The sequence below is a fragment of the Carassius carassius genome, chromosome 25 (genome assembly GCF_963082965.1).
Source record: "Carassius carassius chromosome 25, fCarCar2.1, whole genome shotgun sequence".
In the NCBI taxonomy this organism is placed as follows: domain Eukaryota; kingdom Metazoa; phylum Chordata; class Actinopteri; order Cypriniformes; family Cyprinidae; genus Carassius; species Carassius carassius.
This window is the reverse complement of record NC_081779.1, coordinates 17,803,988-17,826,788: the sequence shown is the minus strand read 5'-3', so window position 1 is coordinate 17,826,788 and position 22,801 is coordinate 17,803,988. Positions and strand designations below refer to the sequence as shown.

General features: G+C 36.7%; 2 protein-coding genes across 4 annotated transcripts; both read right to left on the bottom strand.

Moving 5' to 3' along the window:
- Positions 1-604: 604 nt before the first annotated feature.
- ak2 (adenylate kinase 2) lies at positions 605-5,087 on the bottom strand. Of its 3 annotated transcripts, none has more exons than XR_009423525.1 (7): positions 4,904-5,087; positions 3,427-3,552; positions 3,200-3,310; positions 3,002-3,096; positions 1,669-1,741; positions 1,232-1,582; positions 605-804 (listed from the first exon to the last, which is right to left on the bottom strand). XR_009423525.1 is itself a non-coding variant. In XM_059509691.1 (7 exons), exons 1-6 carry the CDS (start codon positions 5,000-5,002, stop codon positions 1,361-1,363), a joined length of 726 nt encoding a protein of 241 aa, XP_059365674.1. In that variant the 5' UTR covers positions 5,003-5,087; the 3' UTR covers positions 605-804; positions 1,335-1,360. The 3 variants fall into 3 exon arrangements, 2 of the variants coding, with proteins under 2 accessions (XP_059365674.1, XP_059365675.1); XM_059509691.1 differs by having other exon boundaries at positions 1,335-1,582; XM_059509692.1 differs by having other exon boundaries at positions 1,387-1,582.
- A 1,814-nt stretch (positions 5,088-6,901) lies between these two features.
- On the bottom strand, positions 6,902-19,649 carry LOC132104313 (anillin-like). The gene is made up of 23 exons (XM_059509690.1): positions 19,486-19,649; positions 17,951-18,101; positions 17,435-17,842; positions 16,417-16,745; positions 15,880-16,270; positions 15,599-15,798; positions 15,292-15,508; positions 15,003-15,086; positions 13,650-13,867; positions 13,393-13,547; positions 13,159-13,303; positions 12,111-12,246; positions 11,831-12,019; positions 11,615-11,741; positions 11,478-11,526; positions 11,321-11,374; positions 11,064-11,096; positions 10,388-10,409; positions 10,202-10,314; positions 8,959-9,045; positions 8,722-8,829; positions 8,478-8,650; positions 6,902-8,393 (listed from the first exon to the last, which is right to left on the bottom strand). Exons 1-23 carry the CDS (start codon positions 19,501-19,503, stop codon positions 8,279-8,281), a joined length of 3,522 nt encoding a protein of 1,173 aa, XP_059365673.1. The 5' UTR covers positions 19,504-19,649; the 3' UTR covers positions 6,902-8,278.
- Between the last annotated feature and the right edge of the window lie 3,152 nt (positions 19,650-22,801).

Sequence of the window (22,801 nt, the reverse complement as noted above, 5' to 3'; positions counted from 1 at the left end):
CACAGAAACTTATTAACCTATTACATAGGGAGGCCTAATAATTTTCTTGGACAAAGGGAGCCTTTTTTTTGTGGGTTTAGAACCACTGATTTCAAACACTTGTCCCCGGTTTCACAGGCGAGGCTTAAACTTACTCCCAGACTAAAGTCTAAGTCTGAGCTGTTTTAACTGAAAGAAACTATTTTAATAAAAAATTACTTAAATGTCCTAATTGAACTACGGCCTAATCCTGGCTTAGTTTAAGCCATGTCAAACTGCTTAAAAGCACTATCAAGCAATACTGATTAAACATTTTAAAACCGAGCATAACGAGGAAACAAATGTTTAAAGAAATTTCCATGACATTTCTAGATTTGGAAAAACCAATTTCAAAATTCCCTGATCGGTCTCTGATGTCTTTGACCAGGGGAACCCTGTAAAACACGTCACCCTGTTCAGCAGATCCACAAAGAAATCACTTCCCTTTTTTTTGCTCTCATTTATCATTGTATTTTTGTCTCAGAAACTTCTGAAAGTGTTTTCAATTTAAACCCAATTAAGATGGATATGTAAAATCCAGCACTGGGACAGATATACAGGAACACAAAGAATCAATCTCTTAATGTAAGATAGTAGAAAACAGTCTTCCACGTTTATTGGAGGTAATCAACTGGGTTTCAGTTAAATCTGTGTTCTTCCAAAACACATTCACTACATGGCATGATCAAAATAAACATCTGAGACACTTCCAGCTCCCCCCTTTCCCCCCATCCATTATTTTCACATCTGGATCAACCTGGATGGGAGAAACTGGATTTCATACAGCTGCAGAAAAAAGAAAAGAAAAAAAAGAGTCCACAAGTAAATTAATAACTCCACTCAGAACATGAAATAATAAATATTAGCTAATGAAGAAATTAATTAAAAAAAAAAAGCTTTTTCCATTCAACAATTAAACCAAGCATTCACATGACCTCTACTGGATATCATGCATTACTACAAGATCCACCAAAAAGTCTTGAGAATGATCACATTTCACTGTGGAAAGAGTGAACTAGTGCAAATAACATAACCATACCTTTTTACAGGTGTCTGGTTAGAGCAAAACATGCTTTCATTATATAGATGCTTATAACAATTAATTTGTATTAAATCTTCTATGATTTCAATCAATGAGACATTACAATTAGCTTGGGTTCGCCAATCAGCATTTAATATTTCACAAGCTTTTTTGTCAAAAGAGTTCTGTAACCCATTGTACAACAGGCAGCAGATGTATCAAAATCTTGTCTAAAGACAAACTCACGAAGACAAACAAAACATGAAAGGAATCAAACAGGGTTTATGATGCATACAAGAAAAGAGTGGACGTAGAGATGATTCAGACAAAATAAACCAGATCTTTACAGGTAGCAGCAGAGAAGGCAGCAAGGATGGAGGCAAAGACGAGGTCGGGGGACTGAGAAGCATCAACAGCAGTGTGCAGGCCGCGGTCGCTGTAGTAGTGCACTAGAGGAGCCGTCTGCTTGTGATAGGACTCTAGTCGGGAGCGCAGAGTGGTCTCGTTGTCATCACTGCGGCGAATAAGAGGCTCCCCGGTTACCTGTGGATTTATGGATCAGACCAAGTCTTTAAGACATCGCTCATAGCTGTCCTGCTAATAAGAATAAGACAGTTTTTGTTTCTCACATCATCCTTCATTGGCTCTTTGGGAGGGCTGAACTCTTCATGGTAAGATCGGCCGCTGGGCTGGTGAATGAGTCTGACGAATGAAATTATGTTCAGTGGTGGACAGCAGCAAACTATATTTATTTTGTTACTGAGCACATTTTCAGGTATCTGTACTTTTACTTTACTACATTTCAAAGCATAAAATCATACTTTTAAACTCCACTATATTTCATAAAAACATATCGGTCCTCATTCTTCTTTCCTGGTTAAATAAAGATAATTCTCCGAGTGGCATTACTTAAGCCAAAACTTAGTATTGTTTATTGAAAATTAAAATCATAGAGTTATGACAGGCTATTCAGATGCTTGAATGTGGACTTGAATGCAATAATAACAACAAAAGTTTTCTTGAACAGCAAATCAGCATATTAAGGAATATGAGACACTGATGACTGCAGTAACAGCTGCTGAAAATGAAGGAAAATAATGCTAATAATAATGCCCACGCATCTTCCCCGCTGATGTAGCGGTTTCAAATGGTATGAAACTAAAACATTCGCATAGCGTTCCTCTTAAAATGTGAACACTTTTTTCCACATGTGATGTCTGTGCACTGTATTTTTTATACTATTTATTGCATATATTTGCACAAATTTAATTTTCCCTAATTATAAAATACTATATAGCTCCATACATTTGTGTAACTCACACTGATATTTTATTATATTTAAATGTAATGTTTTTACACTGTATAGTATTTTTTTTTGTTAAAAAAAAAGCGTATTTTCCGATCAATAAATAATAAATGTCTGCCCTAATCTTTCTTATTAGTGCTGACTAATCTGTCTAGTGCAGGCTGGAATAAATAAACATGGCTCACTTAAAAAAAAACAAGTAATTTTATACTTTTCATTAAGTACAATTGAAAATGAGGACTTCTGTACTTCTAAAGAAATTATACATTATTAGGTTTTTGTACATTTAACTCAAGTACAATGTGTGTGTATTTTGTCCACTACTGTTTGTCACATTTAAACAAGAGTCTCTCTGTCATACTTTACAATTAAAAGCAAGGACGAAGTAAGGAGGTACACTTCCATTTCAAGCGGCAATCAAAACCACTCAAGGAAAACTTCCCTGCCACCACTTCCATTAAAGATAACAGAAACAAAAGTGTTTGATGGCTACTAAGCCCTAACTAAAAACATGTCCTTCTCTTATTCCAGAAATGAGTGTGACATCTTTTCAGTATCTTCCTTAATCATTAAATGAAACGGAGCTATTAGAAAGCATTAGTGCTAGCAGGCTACTACACAATACTTTAGATTTACAGGACCCTTCATCTTTATACCTCCCACAGATCCTGCGCACTAGCAGAGAGTCATCAACAGAGAATTCAACCACAGAGTCCAGTTTCTCCTCACGCTTCTCCAAGAGGCCATCCAGCTAGAAATGAGAAAGAGAGAGGTTGACAGATGCATTCTTGTGATCAGAATTTGGTGCCAGAGGGTTCAGCAGCACTCTTTTATTATAAAAAAGAAGTCCTCACCATTTCTGCTTGCTTGACGGTGCGGGGGAAACCGTCCAGCAGGAATCCATTCTTGCATGCAGGCGTGTCCAGGTTGTTTTCAATGAGCTCCACCACCATCTCATCACTCACCTGAAGGAAAGAGGACAAAACAAGGATTCAGGACTTTATCCCTCAAACCAAAAATACACATTGTGGAGGAACAAATATTATAATGTATATAAAACTCGAACATCTATTCATTTTACCAGTTTGCCGGCATCCATGGTTTCCTTAAGCCGCTGACCGAGCTCTGAGCCAGATGCCACCATGGCCCTCAGCATGTCTCCGGTAGCTAAATGACACACACAGTACTTCTCTGCAAGCCTGGGTGCCTGTGAAGGCCCGAAATGAAACAAATTATGGAATTAACCCAGAAATAAATTCACACATTACATAAAACACACTTGAAATATAAGCAAAGCTAAATGCTTGTTTGTCTAACAACTGGTCAAGAGGAACAATTAATACATTTTCTTAAATATCTGTGTGTAACATTTGTCTTGAAATAGACAAATAAAACTAAAAACAGCCATTCAAAATGTAAAAAAAAAAAAGAAAAAAATGTAAATATATAAATTAATCAGTTTTTTTCAGCAAGTATGCAATAACATTGATCAAATGTGACAGTAAAGACTGTTACACTGCTACAAAAAGGTATATTAAAAAATAAAAATATTAAGCAGCACAACTATTTTTAACATGGATAATAATAAGAAATGATTTCTGAAGGATCACGTGACACTGAAGGCTGGAGCAATGTTGCTGAAAATTCAGCTTTTCCATTTCAGGAATACATTACACTTTAAAAGATATTAAAATAGATAACAGTTATTCAGAACTGTAAAAATATTCCACAATAGTATTATATATTATACACAAGTATATTTCACTATTTTACTGTATTTATGAGCAAATAAACACAGTCTTGGTGAGCATAAGAGACTTATTTTAAAAACCAGTGGTAGCGTCTGTATGAACAAAACTATAAAACTAATTACCGTACTATTCTGTTGCTTGCAACCACATTCATAAGCCAAGTTTTAATGGTTTTACTGGAATTCCAAATGTGCAGTATTGATTAATAACAGCAAGCAGTAATGCAAACCAAGCTGACTGGTCTATAAACTCATGAGCCTTTTTTTTCTCTTTCTTTTGAGTTAGACTGTCACCCAACAGGACAGAAAGGTTTGTTAATTGTCACATCAGCTCAACTGAGCGACATGGATAATAAATAATCATGCCATATTTGCAGTGAATGAATATTCTGACCAGAAAGCATCTGATAAAGCCCAGGGCAACAGGTGTTAAAGATACAGGAACACTTAGTGACGGTTTAAATGCACTTAAACCCAAAATGTATATTCTGACGTCCTCTTCTCAAACTCATGTCATTCCAAACATGTATGACTTCTATATTATATATACTTCATCGGAACAAACACACACACCATTCACTTTCACTGCACAGAAAAAAGACGTAATTAAAGTTAAATGTGACCGAAGCTATCATTTAACATTCTAGCATTTTGTCTACATCATTTTCCTGAAAAAAAATCCATACCGGTACATGAGGGTATGAAAATGACGATGAACTACCCCCTTTACAACACAGTCCTCGCTATCCCTCTGCTGTCGGACAGCTAAATCAGAATGAGCCACGCGGCCCTTCGCACAAGCTCTCACCTGCGTGCCCTTCCCCGCTCCGGGCGGCCCGAGCAGAATGGCTCGAATGCCTTTCCTTACACTGGAGACGGTGTCGTCCGATTGCGTGCTGGGGGCCATGGTTACAGGTTGTAAACGAACTAAAGACACTTCTCTCCACTCCACACGTCGCGTCCGCTAACTCACTCAGAAAGGAAGTGGTAACGCCTCCGCTTGCTGAGTATGGACTCAAAGTCCCGCCTCCTATCACAAGGCCACCCATCTGATTGGCCAATGGCAAGCCATTTGTCCACAAAGCGAGCTCATTGAATAAAATCGAATGAATCAGTATCAGTGTTGTCTAATATCCGGAATTTGTCCTGAAGTGACACATCACACATTAAGATGTGAAAGTTTAGATAAGGCAAAACAAGATATCCATATCTAAAATGACAAATTAATATTTACGTCACACTGTACAGAGGTTGTCATGTATGGGATTTAAATCCTGCCATGATTCAAAACTGAAAATAAAGTTCTGAAAGGTTTAAGTGTTCGAAAACTCAAAATCTTACAAAAAAAGTTTTGCAAGATCTAAAAATAAGATTTGCAAGCTTGCAAACTGTAAAAAAATAAAAATATCTCTGCAAACATTATTTTGTTTTTGAGATTTCCTTCTGCAACATTTTTTTTATGATGTTGCGCAAAGAATCTTTCAGAGTTTCAAATTTGTCAGTGTTCTCCCACTGTATTAGATTGTTTTCCAGGTTTGAAACCTTGTAAATGGTGATTTGAAAACTGGTGTGCGAATGTGTGAAAAGTATTTTTGAAACTCTGAAAACAGAGCTTTGCAGGCTTGCAAAGTGGTAAAAAAAATGTATTCTCTTCAAACATAATTTTGTTTTTGAGTTTTCCTTCTTCAGAAGTGCAACACTCTTTTTAATGGTGTTGTGCAATCATTTTTTCAGAGTTTCGAATTTGTCACTGTTCTCCCAGTGTATAGTTTGTTTTCAAGATTTGAAACCTTGTAAATAGAGATCTGAAAACTGATGTGCGAATAGGTGAAAAAGTTTAGAAACTCTGAAAACTGAGGTTCGAAAGGGCGAAACTTATTACATTACATTTGCACTCTTATTGCAATTTTTTCAGAGCCGAGTTTGCAACACCCACTTTGCGGAAATACGCCCAGACAGTTGCGAGCTTGCGACTCACGTGATTTGTGGCAGCGTTGTCACGCAGCTCTGCTCTGAAACTCTGAAACTCAGACTGAGCGAAAATGAAGCTTCGCAACTAAAGAAAAAAGCCTGGAGGGAGGGCCTTCTGCTCTTGGCCAATGCTTTGCTGTCTGCTGACATACAGTCCAATCCAAGGGCGTAGATTTGGTTTGAACATGGGGGGGTGGGGGGGTGGGGGGGGGTGTCATCACAACATTTCGGCCGTATTAATTAATATCACAACATATTATATATATATAAACATGAGCAAGGAAATATGATGGAAAAATAAAATACTAAACTAAACACTAAACTGCCAGAAGGCTAAGTAACAGCAAATCACTTAATGAGTGAGTCAGAATCATTATTTCATCTGCAACAAAATACAGCTTGGAGTTGCTCAGAAACAAACAACACATGTGCTATGGATTTGATTTTTTTATTTTTTTATTTACTATTTTCGTTGACAAAATAGCAAAAATGTTTAAAAGAATCTAAAATGTAATTCACTTAATAGTAACTTCTTGTTTGTTGAATGTTTGTATAAAATCTGTGTTTTCAATCATGCCATAAAAACAGCTCTCTTGCTCCTGTAATATTGTTTAATTGTATCATGTTACATAAAGTCTGAGACTGAGACAAGACCTTCCAAGATGGTCAAGCTATATTTTAGCTTTAATGAACAAAAAATATTTTAAATAGTTTCAACAACAACACTATTCAATGATACATTTTATTCCTGAATCTTAGTCTAGCTAAAAATAGTCTATCAGAAAATATAAGGCAGTTTAAAAAATAAAAAGGTAAGAAACTGATGACAAGTATGTTATCAAAAGCTGGTTTTATTGAAACTGCAGCTCTGCATGATACATGGAAGCCATATTTGGAGTGTTTAAGATACCATAACACAAAACAGCCATAACACTAAAGTGCCTTAAGATTACTACAGTGATGGGGCTGAATTTTGGTAATTTTGAATATGAAAAGGTTAAGAAATTATACCTTACGAATTCAAAGACAATATGACATTTAGTGTAAATGTAAACTTTGTAAGTGTCACTTATTCAAACACACATTTGGATATAGGTAAATGAATTAAATTTAGTAAGAATCATTTAAAATGTTATAAAATGTTCATTTAAAGTTACAAAGCAAACAGAAAAATATATTGTAGAGAGCTTAGGAAATATGCATGATACATATTTCAACTCACAATTATTGTGAAGTCATCTGGATCAAGCAAAGTAAAAAAAAACATGTCTTGTACCATTTTTCTTTCAATAAAAACAGGAAATTTGATTCTATGGCAAATATCAATTACATTTGTATTCTTTTGAAGGCACATATCACTTAGTGTTACTGCAGAAACTGAGATGAAAAGAGCTTTGGTTATGGGGAAAGATCTAACTCTTAAATTGTTAACAGTTTTTCAGCCAAGGACAGGACTAACATTGCTCATAAATGCCTAAAGGGGGAAAAAAAGCCCATTTCCTTCCATTATCCAAGTGAGTTCCCCTCTGTGTACTTAAAGAAAATTTTATATAAATATACATCTCAACTTTAATAACTCTAATCTAACCAAACCCCCCAAAAACTTAATCAAATAAAATTCTAATTCCTGGAACAGATGAGAAAAAATTTTTAGTCATCCCTATAACAGCAAATATACAAATATAAAATCATATAATGGGTTCTGGTAGTACTTAATTTGAAGAAGATTTTTTTTTTTTTTACCACAAAGTACTAACATTAAATGTTTCATTCATTTAAAGATTCAGGACATTGCCTTATGTATTGCTTGATGAATATTCTTAGAAATCTGACTACAGCAAGCATCTCAGCATACAGCAGCCATGCAAAAGATATTTAAATATACATACAATAATTGACAGTATAACAAAGCAAACAAACTAGTCAAATTAGTCTAAAAAAAAAAATTTAACAATCCTTGCTAAATTACACTGACAAAAGTATCAAAACCATACCTGAAAACCCTTGTAAGGGTAACTGAAATGTCTCTTAATTTATGGCTTTATGGATTTTTTTTTTTACTTTTGTCAAATTTATAAAAATCTTGTAAAATACATCTGTAAACACTGTGTAACTATGATGCCATATTGCACTTCCAAATCTGACATATACACAGTCAGTGTGAAAGTCAGACAAGGATACTTTTGGTCCTTGGTGCCCGATGAGAGCAGGCTTACATGGGTTTATAACATGAATCCGGCTGCCACATGCGCAGGTCTACCAAGATCTGGTTCAGCTTCTGCATCCACAGATTCCTCTCATCCTTAGTGTCGGCACTTAGCCAGTTCCTGCACATTACAAAGGGAAGTTTTGATTAGGACTTGACCTTCTCCATCAAAGCACGTGAACTGGCATTGTTAATAGGGTCTTACTTTGTAACACACAGCGTGTCCTTGCACTGGCTGACCAGGGTCTCTCTGTCATCCTCCCTCTGTGGTCTCACTGTGATGAGCTCAAAGGTATTCGGTCGGGCACAGAACTCTCTGTTTGCCGGCTCCACTTTATGACTCGTACAGTTGGCAAGGTTAATGCGACCAATTGGATTCTGTGCAAAGAAGAATAACCGGTTTATTTTAATTAAGTGCATCTCAAACATTTAAATTATAGAAGGCCTACCTTTCGTTTTTCATCATCAGGGTAGGTCCAAAAAGAGATGCAGTATCCTGAAAGGACACACCACCTCCTGTGCCATGATCCAAATCCACTGACATCTTCAAACATAGTCTGCAAATAAGAGACACCTTCACTAGCACCACTTAGTATAAAAATATCTAGTTTTTCTAGCAATGCCTGGATTTTTACTGGAAGGATAAGAAAAACTTCTGCAGACATTCTTTCAGTATAAAGACTCACCAGGAAGCCTCGTTCCTCTATCCGTGATCCAACTTCGCACTTCATTTTCAGGTATATATGCCCCTCCAAAGGACAAAGGAAAGGTACCTGTAGCAAAACAGGACATTAAGGGCTAGAACATAGACATATGCAAGAGAAGTGCCATTTACAGCAAGAGGGAGCCATAAATGCAGAAGCTACACATTTGCCTGAAGGAGTAACGAAAACAACTAGTATTCACCCAAATCCAAAGACATTGGTGTGCACACAAAAATGTAAATAAGCGGCTTAAAGTGACAGTATCACCGAAAAGACACCAAGCCATGTTAGCCAAATACTCATACACACAAAAACCCGTGTTACTAAACACAGAGCAAATATAGAAACCTTTTTGTGAAACATGTCAATGAGCAGCTCTCTTTCAATCCCTTCATATTTGATCTAAAAGAGAGAAATGACTGCATGTGAAAGAGTCTGGGATAAGCAAACGGCAGCACTGTGCAAGAAAAACGAGGAGTGTTAAAACTGTATCAAGCTGGTGTGAACACTAGTGCTGTGGTTAAACCTCTCTGATGTTAGAAAGTAACGGAGGGTATGCATTGACGTCACTTTCACGACAGAACACACCCACTCAATCCGGCTGAGTGGCAAAAAAACCTGCAACTTGGCTGGCGCTAGCAGTTGGACTCAACAGTGAACCACATTTTACAAAAAAAAGGACACTGATATATGGCCAAGAACAGGATTTCCTGGCATTTATATATACCCGATTTGGATGCCAAAGAAACAAGCAAAGCTAGACAAAAGCTTTCACATTTGATCTTCTAGACAACACTATAAATACATCACAGCTAGGATCTAAATCTGAGGGATCACTTACATCATTGTTATATATTGTCATTTCACCCAGACAAAAACTTGTTAAAAGCATTACAGAAATAACATTATGACTTTCTGTAATGCTGCTTTTGTATTGTGCCAAAATCAAAGTGATGAGAACACCAATGGATAATCTGGTTGTTTCAGTAGATTTAGTAAAAGGTTTTATCTGCTGACGATACAGAGTTCAGCAGTGCAAATCTATTTAAAAACTACATTGTGATTGTATCAGTCAATTATTATTACCACGTTATGTTGCCACAGTGTTTCTGTGACATCATGTGCATACCCTCTATACATCTAGTTTGTTTCGCCAGGTGATGGTGTTAGTATGGTTTGATTTAAGGAACAGTTATGATGATATAGAGATATAGCAGGAAAGTACCTTCTCCAGCGGGAATTTGTTTTTCCCAATAGAGGCTAGAGTTAGCTTGTGTGCTCCGACAAGTACAAAACTACTGGTGCGCACTGCGTTTGGACCACCAGGGCTAGCCACAACTGAAAATGAAAAAACAAAAGTTAACAAACAAATCGAAAATGTTAGTTGAACTGAAATGCTTTTAATACTCACCAGGTGTTTGGAGGTTGCTCTTCTATAATAGATGAATGGAGAGGACAAAAAAGTACCAGAACTTTACATGTTCATAATGTTTATAACAAATGAATGACAAAGTACTGTATAACATGTACAACAACATTACAAATAAGAAATCATGCAAGAGGTTTTTCATAAAACCTCAAATCAAGATCAAAGTTTTTTTCCAAGAAGAATGAATTTGGCCTTAAAAACTGAATTGACCATTTTGCAGCAGTCTACCGTTTTCACTGATTATTGATAAATGTGTTTACAACACGAGTTCATTTTTCAATTTTCTTTTGAGCATCATTTCCCTCTGGACAAAGAAAGGGTGTCTTTATATAATAACAGTGTAACTGTAGTGGTGTATGAAATCATTCTAATATGCCGATTTGGTACTCAAGAAACATTTCTTATTATAATCAGTGCTGAAAACAACTGTGCTGCTTTATATTTTTGTGGAACCCCCTAATACAGTTATTTATGATTCATTACGATTCATTAGTTAAACAGAATAAATAGAACAGCTTTTTGTAACATTGTAAAATTTCACTCTACATATTTCACCTTTGATCAATGTAATGTATACTTGCTTAATGAAACTATGAAAAAAAATTCACCTCTTTTGACGAGTAGTGTGTGTTAAAGTTTAAGCAAACAGACTACTTACAGAGATAGCAAGGAACCTTTTTGGTGTTATAGCCTGTGGAGATAAAATTTGATTTCAGACTAACATAGTGAACAAAACAATACAAACACAGCACTGCTGAAAACTACTGAGACAAAAGTTCTTTTTAGTTAAGGAATGAATAAAAATACCCATCACCATGCACTTTTAGACTGACAATACTACACATTAAAAACACTTGCTTAAAATCTAACCAACTGCTTACACACCAGCAAAGGATGTTTTGAAACACAGCATACCTTTGACTTGCTGGGCTTTTTCCTCTTGTCAGGGTTCAGCTCCCGTTTCTGAACCTAAAAGAAAAACAAACTTTTACTAAATCCCTTTGATAAAGGGTTAATTTGTATTCAAAAGGCATGCATTTCAATTGAAAACTAATTAAAAAGCTGTACTTACCAAACCGTAGACCTCAATATCAATCTCAAAGTCATTAGAGACATCAGACCTGCACGTCAAGCAATGTATTAATATGATAAACACTACACTGAGGTGATAGGGATGTCATGAGTGGCTTGATGGGAAGTGACACTTACAAAGTGAATTTGGTGGAGAAGGTCAAAGCATCTCCACTTAGACCAGTGCGTGTGCTTGCTAGAGGAGTCGCCACTGTGTTCTCAGCTCCAGCACGGATCATCACAAAGAAGTAGTGGTTTCCACATTCTTAAATCAAAATTACAACATAAGTGTCTGATCGGACATGAAGGTGCCAAACAAGAAGTATCTATATATAAATACAGAAGGATTCTCACCAGGCTTGTTGGCAGAAGAACAGATAAAGTCAGCCTTCAGAGGGAGTCGCAGCTCTAGCATTGAGATGGACCCTTTAGAAGCAGGTAAACCCATATCCGCCTGAGCACTGCTTGTGCTTTTCTTCTGGGCTGTTGGACCCTCTGCTTTTAGCCGGTCCAACTCAGCCTTCAGGGCAGCCCTCCTTTCGGCTGAGGTTCAAACACAAGTAATCATTACTCCAAATTAAATAAATAATTCTGATATTCACTCGTGTAGTGCAAAAAGGAAAGTATCCCTTACTGGCAATAAGCAGCAGTCTTTCAGCCTCAGCCTCCACTTGAGATCCTTTCCCATGTTCTTCATCTGTGCAGCAGTTGAGAGCCTGACTAGCCTGATGGATCACTGTCTGCTGCAGGTTCATCTCATTGGTCAACATCTGAGAGCACAATGTGGCAACATAAACTCACTTAAAAATCAAAGACTGTTCACTCATATTACCATGAATAGGAGAAACCGTAATGTGCAACAGGGCAAAATAAGACCCGCCTTCTAACTACGTAAAAGAGCCAGTTGCCAATTGTTTGTTACTGCAGCTATTGTTAGAAGGTCTAGTTCCCATAGAGCCCTTTGACTCATGTTTGGGACTGCACATGCATACTGACAGGAAAGAAATAAAAATACATGAAATCAGTCCTGGAGCAATCTAGAAAAGTAATGGGTTGAAAGTCACGTCTCATGAGTTTCTATTTCAAATCTGAAGATACAAAAAAAAAAAAAAAAAAAAAAAAAAAACTTATGGCTACAAAACCATGCTGTTTTTTACTACAAAAGACGCAGTTTTCTGAGCACGAGTTATTCCGTAACGGATACAAACAATTCTGTCCCTGAAGAACTGAAACGTAAACAGAGGAATTATGATCCATATTACAACGTTATTGCTTCGTTGGACTAAACGTGCTCCATGAGATGTCGTTTAGTGGACCATTACCTAACTAAACCAGGATTTACAGCTGTAAATGCGTTTATGACTCAATATTACGATGAATCTGGTATGTACTACATTGTGATTCTTCATGTTTTGATGTGTACAAATTTAGCAAATACATTTTAAGCTTTCCACTGAAAACAGCGATCTGTCAGATCTGTTAGATCTTTATTATTATATATAGTTTGTCAAGATTAATTTCTCATGTTTCATTTAATCTATTCGTAAACATTGACACTTGCAAACAAAGAGAGTTCAGTGTGCCCACGTCCAGGTGTGGGTTAAGTTTAATTGACAGGGCCCAAAATAATAATAATAATAATAATAATAATAATAATAATATTATACAGTTTTTTAACAGACCTTAATTTTTTGCTTGATGTTGATGTGACTGGGGCTCCCATTGGTCTCCATTCTCTGAGACACATCCTCTTTCCTCACGATCACCTGTTTAACATGAGGTCTCTCTGGCTCGGTCTTAACCCTTGTTGATCTGTAGGCATCAATGCTGAAATCAAACAACCATACATTAAATACAAATCATACTCAAATCAGTTTGAATGTTGCTTGAAAAAGAGTTAATGATCAGATGCGCACCTGTAGGGAAGGTTCTGGTTTTGCTGCTCATCTATGACACTGATGCTGTCAGACGATTCAGCTCGTAACATGCGTGTCTTGTGGAACTTACTGGGCCTGGATACACTCTCAGGGGTTAAACTCTTCTCAATAAATGAACTGGAAGGAGTCGATGTCTGGACCAAAATAAAAAAAAGTGAAACTGAGATGTAACATCAGTTTTCAGATTATTTGGCATTATCACGGTTTAGCTTAAGAGTTACATCCTCAGGACTCACCATAGGCTTTCTTTCTGGGCTCTTGACCACAGCTGCTACAGTCTCTGCAAGTGGACCAAGGAGAGACATGGAGGAGATATTCAGAGCATCTTCTTCTGCATCCTCCTCATCACTTTTCTCATCGCTCTCCTCCAGGACTTCATCAAACAGCTCATTTATCAACTCAGAGTTAACGGAACCATCCACGTATCTCTCAATCTCACACACTTCATCTGCTTCTTCAATGTCAACAAGAATGTTCATTATCAAAAACATGTAATGGGAATTAGTGATATAAAGTTTCAAAATAAATTCATCACGATTTTGGTGGTAATAAAATTAAGAACAATTGTGAATATCATAATGTTCAAGAGATAATACAAAATATAATTAATTTATACTTAATAGATATTCAGTATACAAGATGCATAATGAATAATTATTTTAAAAAGGCTAAACAACATATACAGCAAAAAATATTTAATAAAGCCCGGGACGGGACTAGTTTTACAGGGGGTCGTTCGAGAAATCGGTGTTTCACAGCTGTACTTGGTGATTGTAATCCCGTCCGAATCGGCCACATCTGTTTTTTTCTCACACAACCTCTGTGATAATTCCAGAACAAATTACCTACTGTTTTTCAGCAAACTCAGTGATCCTCTGAGAAAACTAATCTCATTCGAATGCGAATGTCTGTGATTGCCGGTGATATTTTTTTTGTTTCCTTGTGTGTTTTGGCCAACGTGAATTACCGTAAATGCTATTACAGCATGCATGATTGATATGTTGGACTCCCGGCAAAGAAATAAAAAATATAACAATAATAAAATCAAGAGCTAAATCATGTAAACTGTTAAGACTGGTTATAGTAATATCAGCGTTAAGTGAGATCACTCAAGCTCATTTCTGCACTCAATTACATAATTTTTTAATTACATATATACCATCTATATAAAAAAAAAAGTTAAAAGCAACCACACATTAACACGGTTTTGCTACTAGCGTTACCATGATATTTGTAGTAGAACTGATTATACTAATGGTAATCAGTCCAAATGACTATATGCATTGCACAAATACAGAGGGCATGATCTCTGAAATGCCCAGATGTACAAATCAGACCCTCCCACCTCTGTAATAAACACAGACATGTTAGTCTCGTCCGAATTGGTACATAAAAATCGCAGACCACAGTTGATAAGAATCGAAACTCAAACGTAGTTTAAAAAACTAGTCCCGTCCGAACAGTGCTTTAGTCTGGTCTTTTGACACTAAAGAGTGCTAAACAAAACATTTACAACTGTTAAAGCAAATAACACATAAATATGAAGAAAGCAAGCAGTCTATAGTACAACTGATTTTTTTCGCCCATACCTTTCACTTCCTCTTGTTCTTTTACAATAGGAATCTCTTTAAATTCAACTTCCTTTGCAGGGCTTGGAAGAGCACACTCCTTCTCTAAAAGATGGAAATCTGTTTAACTATGCATATTCCAATAAACATAAGGACCACTATAATGTTACTCTGAATAAAATGACAAGAAAAGGCAGCATATGGCAGATATGGCTAATTAACATAACTGAACAGAAAGAAAAAATATCAGTGGAATGATGCTTTAGAAGAACACATTTAACTATATTATATGGTTTTTATAATTAAATACCTTTTTCACTGTATTTAGAAGGGCTGTTGAGTACTTCAGGCACTAGCACAGAAGGCTCATTATCATGCACTGGCACAGAAGTCTGACTCAGTACTGACGGTTCACTTTCCTGACGATTTTCAGGGTCATTCTTGACCTTACTAAGATCATTGTTGCTCCTCAACATGTTGCCTTTTTGAAATCGATTACGAATTTGTGCCAGTTCTGCCTCTCGCTCCTATTGATAAATAAATAAAACATTAGTGCTGATGTTTCACATGCAATTCAACAAATACAGTATACCCTTTAATTAGTTAAGAATACATGCCATTTTCTGCTTCTGAGTAAGGACAGCTGTGGTGGAGGTGGCCTGGGCACACCCCAGCCTCTCCTGGAGCAGCCTGGACTTGGGAGTGGCAGAGGGAGTAGCCACAGGTGTGTGGCCTTGATCTCCTAATGTAGAGGGAGAATTCTGGTTGCGCTCCTGGCACTTTTCTCCAAAACGCTCCAAAAATGACTTAACCCCTACTAAAGATCAACATAAGCAAATATAAGTTCACAGATGTAAACTTCAATGTAGAAAAAAATGAGCAGAAGAACTCCACTGACCAGTAGTTCCAGCTAGGTCTCTTTGCTGTAAGAGTGTCGTGTCCTTGGTAAATCTCTCACAACTCTGATGAGTGACAGTCACATCAGCAGTAGAAGAGGGTTTAGGTGTCAAAACTGGTTTTGCAGGGCCAGAATTGAGTGCTGCTTCAGAATTCAACTTAGATGGGCCCTGGTTCTTCAGAGGGCTCTGAGAGACGTAACCTCTGTGGGAACTGGAGGGAGATGCATTCAGAGATTTAAGTGGACTGGAGGGCTGAGTGGAGGAGTAAATCTTCAGTGGGCTGGAAACAGGAGAGGGATTTGCTTGAGCCAGTCTTGACTGAGGAAACTCGGTCTTCTGAGGACTAGGTGGAACCGCTCTGGTTGACTTGACTGGAGAATAAACTGTTGGCTATAAGAACAAACATAGTTAAAGAATATTTGAAGACCATATTTAAAAACCATAAGACCCCCCACTAAAGACAATCAGACCACTGTAAACCCTCAATACTACCTTACATAATAAAAAATATAGAAACTGTTGTAGGCGTGACTCACCTGCTGACCGCTGTCAACAGACTTGTGTGGAGCTGGTTGGGCAGTCTGAGGTCGTTCCACAGCAGGACTTGGCTTGGAACTGTTGCTCTTCACAGTACTGACTGGTGGATGCACACAGACCGAGCCAGGATGTGCTTGTGCATTGTCCCGGCGAGTCGGCGGGTGTCCAAGGTCATCTTCCCAGGAACCAATTGTGGCAGCAAGGTTTGCCAGTCTACCCTTTCTTCCAACGGGGAGCTCAGAGTTTGTTGGAGTAGCAGGAGGGAGATCCACTTTGTGAGACTTCAGAGAAGATACAACTACACTCTCTGGGATTGCTTCTGAGGTCACTGAAAGCACAATTTTATGTTTAATACATAGATTCTTATTCATCACCCCAAAAGTCATATTATTCACTCCAATCACATATTGTCTATATTTTTGTCTTCTGGAGGATCTTAAATGTGTACTTGCACATAAAAACTAATAATAAAAAAACTCAATCATTTGAAAGAGTGGTCAACAAGTTTTACAGTACTTATCTATTTAATACAATTATTTAAAAAAAAAAAAAATTATCATCTTATTTATAATATTTAATTTCTTCAGAATATATAAAAACATGAAATGTGGATTTTGAAATTCTGACTTCCATCAATGGCTAGTGGTCAACTGATAACAGCTTTTTTAATGGTTGGAGCAAGGTAGCCAATGGCCGAAATATAGAGCTGATGCATTTGATATCACACAATTCAATATTCAATAACACATTCATAAGTTTGCTTATTTTCTACAATGTTATATTTAAAAAGTATAGTTTTTCCCTTTCTATTCATTTCAGAACAGAAAAGCCTGATATCAGCCCTGATGATATATCAGTTAACCTCTATTAAATGGCACAAATCTCTGATGCAGTCACCTCAAATACAGACCATTTAAAAATGATCCTGAACCAATATATCGGTCTTATTGCGTTTAACTCAATATAATGAATGTAACCAAGTTCTGTGCATTCAGGATGTGAGAGGGAGATGCCTACCCTCAGAGTCCCAGTACTGCCTTTGCTTAGCCAGTCTCTGTAGTCGAGATCTCATACTGGAGATTCCTGGGATTGGTGCATCTTTCAGTGTCTCTTTGGCTCCATCTAGAGCGGCATGCTTCATTAGATTATCAGAGCATTTTGCTGGAGACTGAGGAGGGCGCATCAACTTCTCAGTGTCTGAAAGTGGTTGAGTGGGCAGCACCTCTGGTTCTGATGTACAATGAGCAGACGTTTGCTCCATGGGCCTGGGACGAACACTGCTTGGCACCAGGGGTGGCTTCTTGTCTGTCATGGGCTCAGAGGCGGTCACATGTGGAACCACTGTTTGTTTGTTTTCTTCAGAAAGGAGAGCATTTTCATCTGAACAGCGACGCTTTGAGGGGGATGGCTTGGAAGAGGGAAGTGCTGTCCAAACAAGAAGAAAAACCTACTTTTAGGCTATAGAAGTAATGGAACATATTGTTCATATGTCAAAACAGGCATGCAACAAAATAACATTTCAACAAAACAAACCTTTTTCAATGGTCAGCTCACTTATGACACTGTTTGTGTCTGTAAGTGGCTCCCTTGTCCTTTTAGCCATTGGCAATTTGGCTGTCGTTGGTCTCTCCGCCATCTTCCTCTGCAGATTTTCTCTACGAGCACGTGTGCGTTCTAACAGTTTCTGAACGAGCAAAATTACATATTAGCATTGCAAAGTGCTCATTACATTACTAAGGCCTATATGACAGTGCTAAAGAGAAACAGATATCTTAAAACACAACGTTTCAGTTCCTTTTTGCATGCATGGGCCCCATTTATCAGCACAGCTCATGTGTGAACAAACCAGTAGCCAATTCTCCCAGAACATCTCACACTCATGATTAACAGCCTTGTTACTGAGCAAGACCAAACACATTCCTCCAGTGTGGCTGTTGGTTGGCAGTCTCCCAGGGAATGAGTGGAAATTTCAGTTAGTGAGGATTTCATGTCCATGGAATTTTGTCATGTGACCTAGGAGATGAATCCTATTGGCTACAGTCAAAGCAGGCTTCCTGTATACAGCCAGCCCAAGGTTTTTTTTTCTCCATTCTGTCACCGATGGAGTTTTGGTTCCTTGCCACTGTTGCCTCTGGCTTGCTTAGGATACTTAATATCCAGCGATATCGTCGACTTGATTGCACAGATACTATTTAAATTGAACTGAGCTGGATGATGACGTCATTGAATTCAATGATGAACTGCCTTTAACTGAAAATTGAGTGTTTACTATTGTCATTTTGCATTATTGACACACTATTTTCCTATAACACAGTGAAGTTTATTTGACACAATCTGTATTGTTAAAAGCGCTATATAAATAAAGGTGACTTGACAAGTTATGGGCGCAGCCCTGACAGCTATTCCCCTCCCCCTCCTCCTATTCAAAAGTCTGATATATAACGTTAGATGGAGAAAGATGTTAAATTCAAATATCATAAGGACTGAAAGTAAAAGCTTTATTAAGAGCCCACTTTGCATTTTGAGACACAAACGTTTAAAAACCAATGGGCACCATGATATTTACAGTCAGTTAAGCACCGTAGATACAGAAATACAAAACAGACAAAAGAGATTATAAAATCACACACACATAACAGATGTAATTTTTAAAAAGGCAAGTATGACTGGACCCAAAAACAATAATAGTCATAAAAAAGAACAAAATACATATAATATAATACATAAAGCAACAGTTTGTTTTAATTCTGCTGAAATTTAGTAACGTAACGTTAAAAGTAACTTAATTCCGGTTTTGCTAACGTTATATGATAGATTATGAGTAAGTACAGAAGAATTAGCTTTACACAAACGTTAAAATATAAATAAAACTGCAAATCGATATTGTATAACCGAACACGTAACTTAATATGTAAATAAAACAATAAGTTAATTAGTAGCAACAGAAATCAGAGCTTTAATGCTATCTAAAGGTAATCGCAGTTGGTGCACAGTGTACCAGCGCTAGTTTATTTCAATACCTCCTTAATTAACTAACGATTAAATAAGATGTCATAAAGCGCACTCACCTCCGTGAATGGGTCCATCCTGATATAGACTTAAATCAAAGCTCAGACCTCTTTGTTTTTCTTCTTTATTTGTCTGCTGAGGGAGTAAAGTCTCTCCGCTCTCTCTGTCACGCCACGCGCCCTCAGCTGTTTGAAATTTTTGAATTTAGCGCTTGCTCAGTTCTCTCTGTAGCCAACGGTCACGGACACGTCACTGCACACGAACTGAACCAATGAGAGCCTAGTCCGTTAACTCAGCCACGCCCACCCACTCACTTCAGAAGAGATTCGACAAAACGTTTCCATTTAAAACCAGCGAAGGTGTTCAATGAGTTTACACTACAGATTTGTTCATTATTTGTGTGTGCACTAAATCTAACAGCTCTTAGTGTTTACATTTTTAATTTCATTTGGTCTTTTTTGTACACGTTTTAGGTACTGTTTTTTGTGACACTGACTGATTACATTTAAGGGCTATCACGTAACTTTTTTTGTTTTGGCCACCTTACAGTTAACATTTCATGTTCCTAACAATGTAAATCAGTTGAATACGTGTATGAATAAGTGTATCTTTGATATGGATAAATGAAGACATCTACAAAGTGATGTTTTTTTTTTTTAATTAAATGACTATACACACACACACACACACACAGCTGTTAAAAAGTTTAGGATTAGTAAGATTTTTTTATGTTTTAACAAAGTCTCTTCTGTTCATCGTTGCAGCATTTATTTTACTAAAATAACAGAAAAAAGTAATATTGTAAAATAATATTACAATTTAAAACGACGGTTTTACATTTTAATATGTGACCCTGGACCATAAAACCATAAGGGTCAATTAAGTTTTTATATATTTACGGTAGGAAATTTACTAAATATCTTCATGGAACATGATCTTTACTTAATGTCCTAATGATTTTTGGCATAAAAAAAATGTTGACTATGAAATTTTGGCCATTGCCATAAATATATAGCGACTTAAGATTGGTTTTGTGGTCCAGGGTCACATATACTTTAAAATATAATTTATTTGTAATGCAAAGCTGATTTTTTTTTAATCACCGTTAGGCTTCTTCAGTGTCACATGATCCTAGAATTCATTCTAATATACTGATTTATTATCAATATTGGAAATGGTTTGCTGCTTTGTTTGGAACCTGTGATACTTTATTCAAGATCATTTTGATGAATAAAGTTAAATAGAACAGCATTTGTTTAAAATAGAAATCTTTTCAAACAGTATAATTCTTAAATATCAATTGCACACATTCTTGCTGAATAAAAGCATTCATTTCTTTCAAAAATAAAATAAAAAATAACTGACCCCAGACTTTTGAAAGGTAGTGTATATTGTTACAAAAAATTTATATTTTTAACAAATGCTGTTCTTTTTAACTTTTTATTCATCAAAGAATCCTGAAAAAAGCAGGCAAAACTGTTTTAATATTAATAGCAAATCAGTATATCTAAATGATTTCTGAAGGATCATGACACTGAAGACTGGAGTAATGATGCTGAAAATTCAGCTTTGCATTACAGGAATAAATTATATTTGAAAGTATTTTACAGCTGATGTTACTCTCTGAAGAACATAATTAAAATGTAACATTATAAAACCAGCTGGTAAACGACTGCAGTTAAATGCTATTCCAACTTGTCATTATTTTATAACCTCACCAGCATGATCCAGCAGATGGCACTGCAGACAAAGACAGACCAGCCCAGACTTGTGCAGTCTGGATAATCGGAATTACATTTTTGTACTAAAATCACTTAAGAGATCAACACTTAAAAGACTGTGGCTTCCTATTTAATTAAATTATGCATTAGAACTCAACACATAAATTAAGTCTGGAGTATAGGCTTAAACTAATAATGGCTTCATAAATCACTTTCTGAAACACATATTAAATACAGATTTAAAACCAGAATTAACATGGCAGAAGTTGCCTATTGAACATGGAATGAACCAAGGCTATCCCCACACAGGGATTAAAAAGTAGACTACTCCATGTGTACAGTGAGGTATACTGCTGTATATTTAATGTTGTAGGCCTATTTTTCTGATGGAGGTCCTGCACGTCTTGTTCAGAGAGATGGCATCATGGATTCTAGCAAACACATAAAAAATCAAAACCTTACCAACTCTGCTAGAAATCTTACAATGGGCCTTGTTTGGAACTTCCATCAGGACAATGATCTAAAAAGAACATCAAAATCAACACAAAAAATGGGCCACTGAGCACTAAAAGAAGGCTCTGTGATGACCATCCCAGTCCTCTGGTCTAAACCCTATAGAAAACTGAAGAGGAGAATGTTTCAACATGGACCTGGGGGACTGAAGGATCTGGATAGATTGTGTATAGAATAATGGTCTCTTGTTAGGTGTTTTCCAAACTCATCAGCCATTATAGAAGAAGAGCGGTTATCTTTGCAAAGGAAGGTTGCAAAAAGTATTAAATGAAAGGGTGCCATTAAATGTAGCCAGTGTGTATTAGAGAAAAAAAAAATCATAATCAGATTTACTTTTAGGGTTTTGTATGCGTTTATTTTATTTTTTATATTTAAAAAAAAAATTGAAATGATTAACAGTGCAATATATATATTTTACAGGTTTCTTTCATCATATTTACAAAGGGTGCAAATACTTTTGATATATAAAAACAATGTTAATCTGAAGTTAAACCTGCCTCCGGGTAGGTTTAATTTAAACCTCAATTTAGTAGCTCTAGTCTTCCTTCGGGAAATCATTAAATTCTGGACTAGACTAAGTCCAAGACTATTTAAAACCACGACAGAAAGCAGATTTCTGTTAATCTGGTTTAAAGGGCCATTTTTGTTTAGGACTAAGCTTAATCTCTGTCTGGAAAACTGCCCCATTGTGTCATACATCCGACTCTTCATATTACAGACTCCAGTGGATTATGTCAGCAGGTGTAGAGATTGAAAATAAATAGATCATTTCCACCATGTGACTGACTTAAATATTTCAAGAGTTTAGTCATCTTCCATCTGCACTATCACTCTTCACATTAGAAATTCCACATGAGCTGTTTCCTTTATGCACGAGTCAGGACCTTTCTGGCCAGAAAATCCTCGGAGTCAAACAAATCCTATTTTGTTTGTCTTTAAATGACTATGGAGGGTCGTACATTCTGGGTGATGTACTGTTTGACCAGATACGGGTTTTTTTCACCTTTCTCTTTTATAGAACAGCAATCTCAAAGATTGATTGATTGATTTCTTTTTCAGTTGCAGGTGGCAGTACATTTCACTTGCGCCAAGTTATCTTCCACATTATCTTCTGGAATGATTTCGGATGTTATCTTGAAGG

Excerpts from the sequence above, each read along its gene's own strand:
- ak2 (XM_059509691.1), bottom strand. The coding sequence starts at position 5,002 with ATGGCCCCCAGCACGCAATCGGACGACACCGTCTCCAGTGTAAGGAAA. Across the intron at positions 3,311-3,426 it reads CCATGGATGCCGGCAAACTG|GTGAGTGATGAGATGGTGGT; the intron begins GTAAAATGAATA and ends TCTTTCCTTCAG. Across the intron at positions 1,583-1,668 it reads AAGAGCCAATGAAGGATGAT|GTAACCGGGGAGCCTCTTAT; the intron begins GTGAGAAACAAA and ends ATAAATCCACAG.
- LOC132104313 (XM_059509690.1), bottom strand. Across the intron at positions 15,799-15,879 it reads AGACCTAGCTGGAACTACTG|TAGGGGTTAAGTCATTTTTG; the intron begins GTCAGTGGAGTT and ends GTTGATCTTTAG. Across the intron at positions 8,394-8,477 it reads GACACGCTGTGTGTTACAAA|GAACTGGCTAAGTGCCGACA; the intron begins GTAAGACCCTAT and ends TGTAATGTGCAG.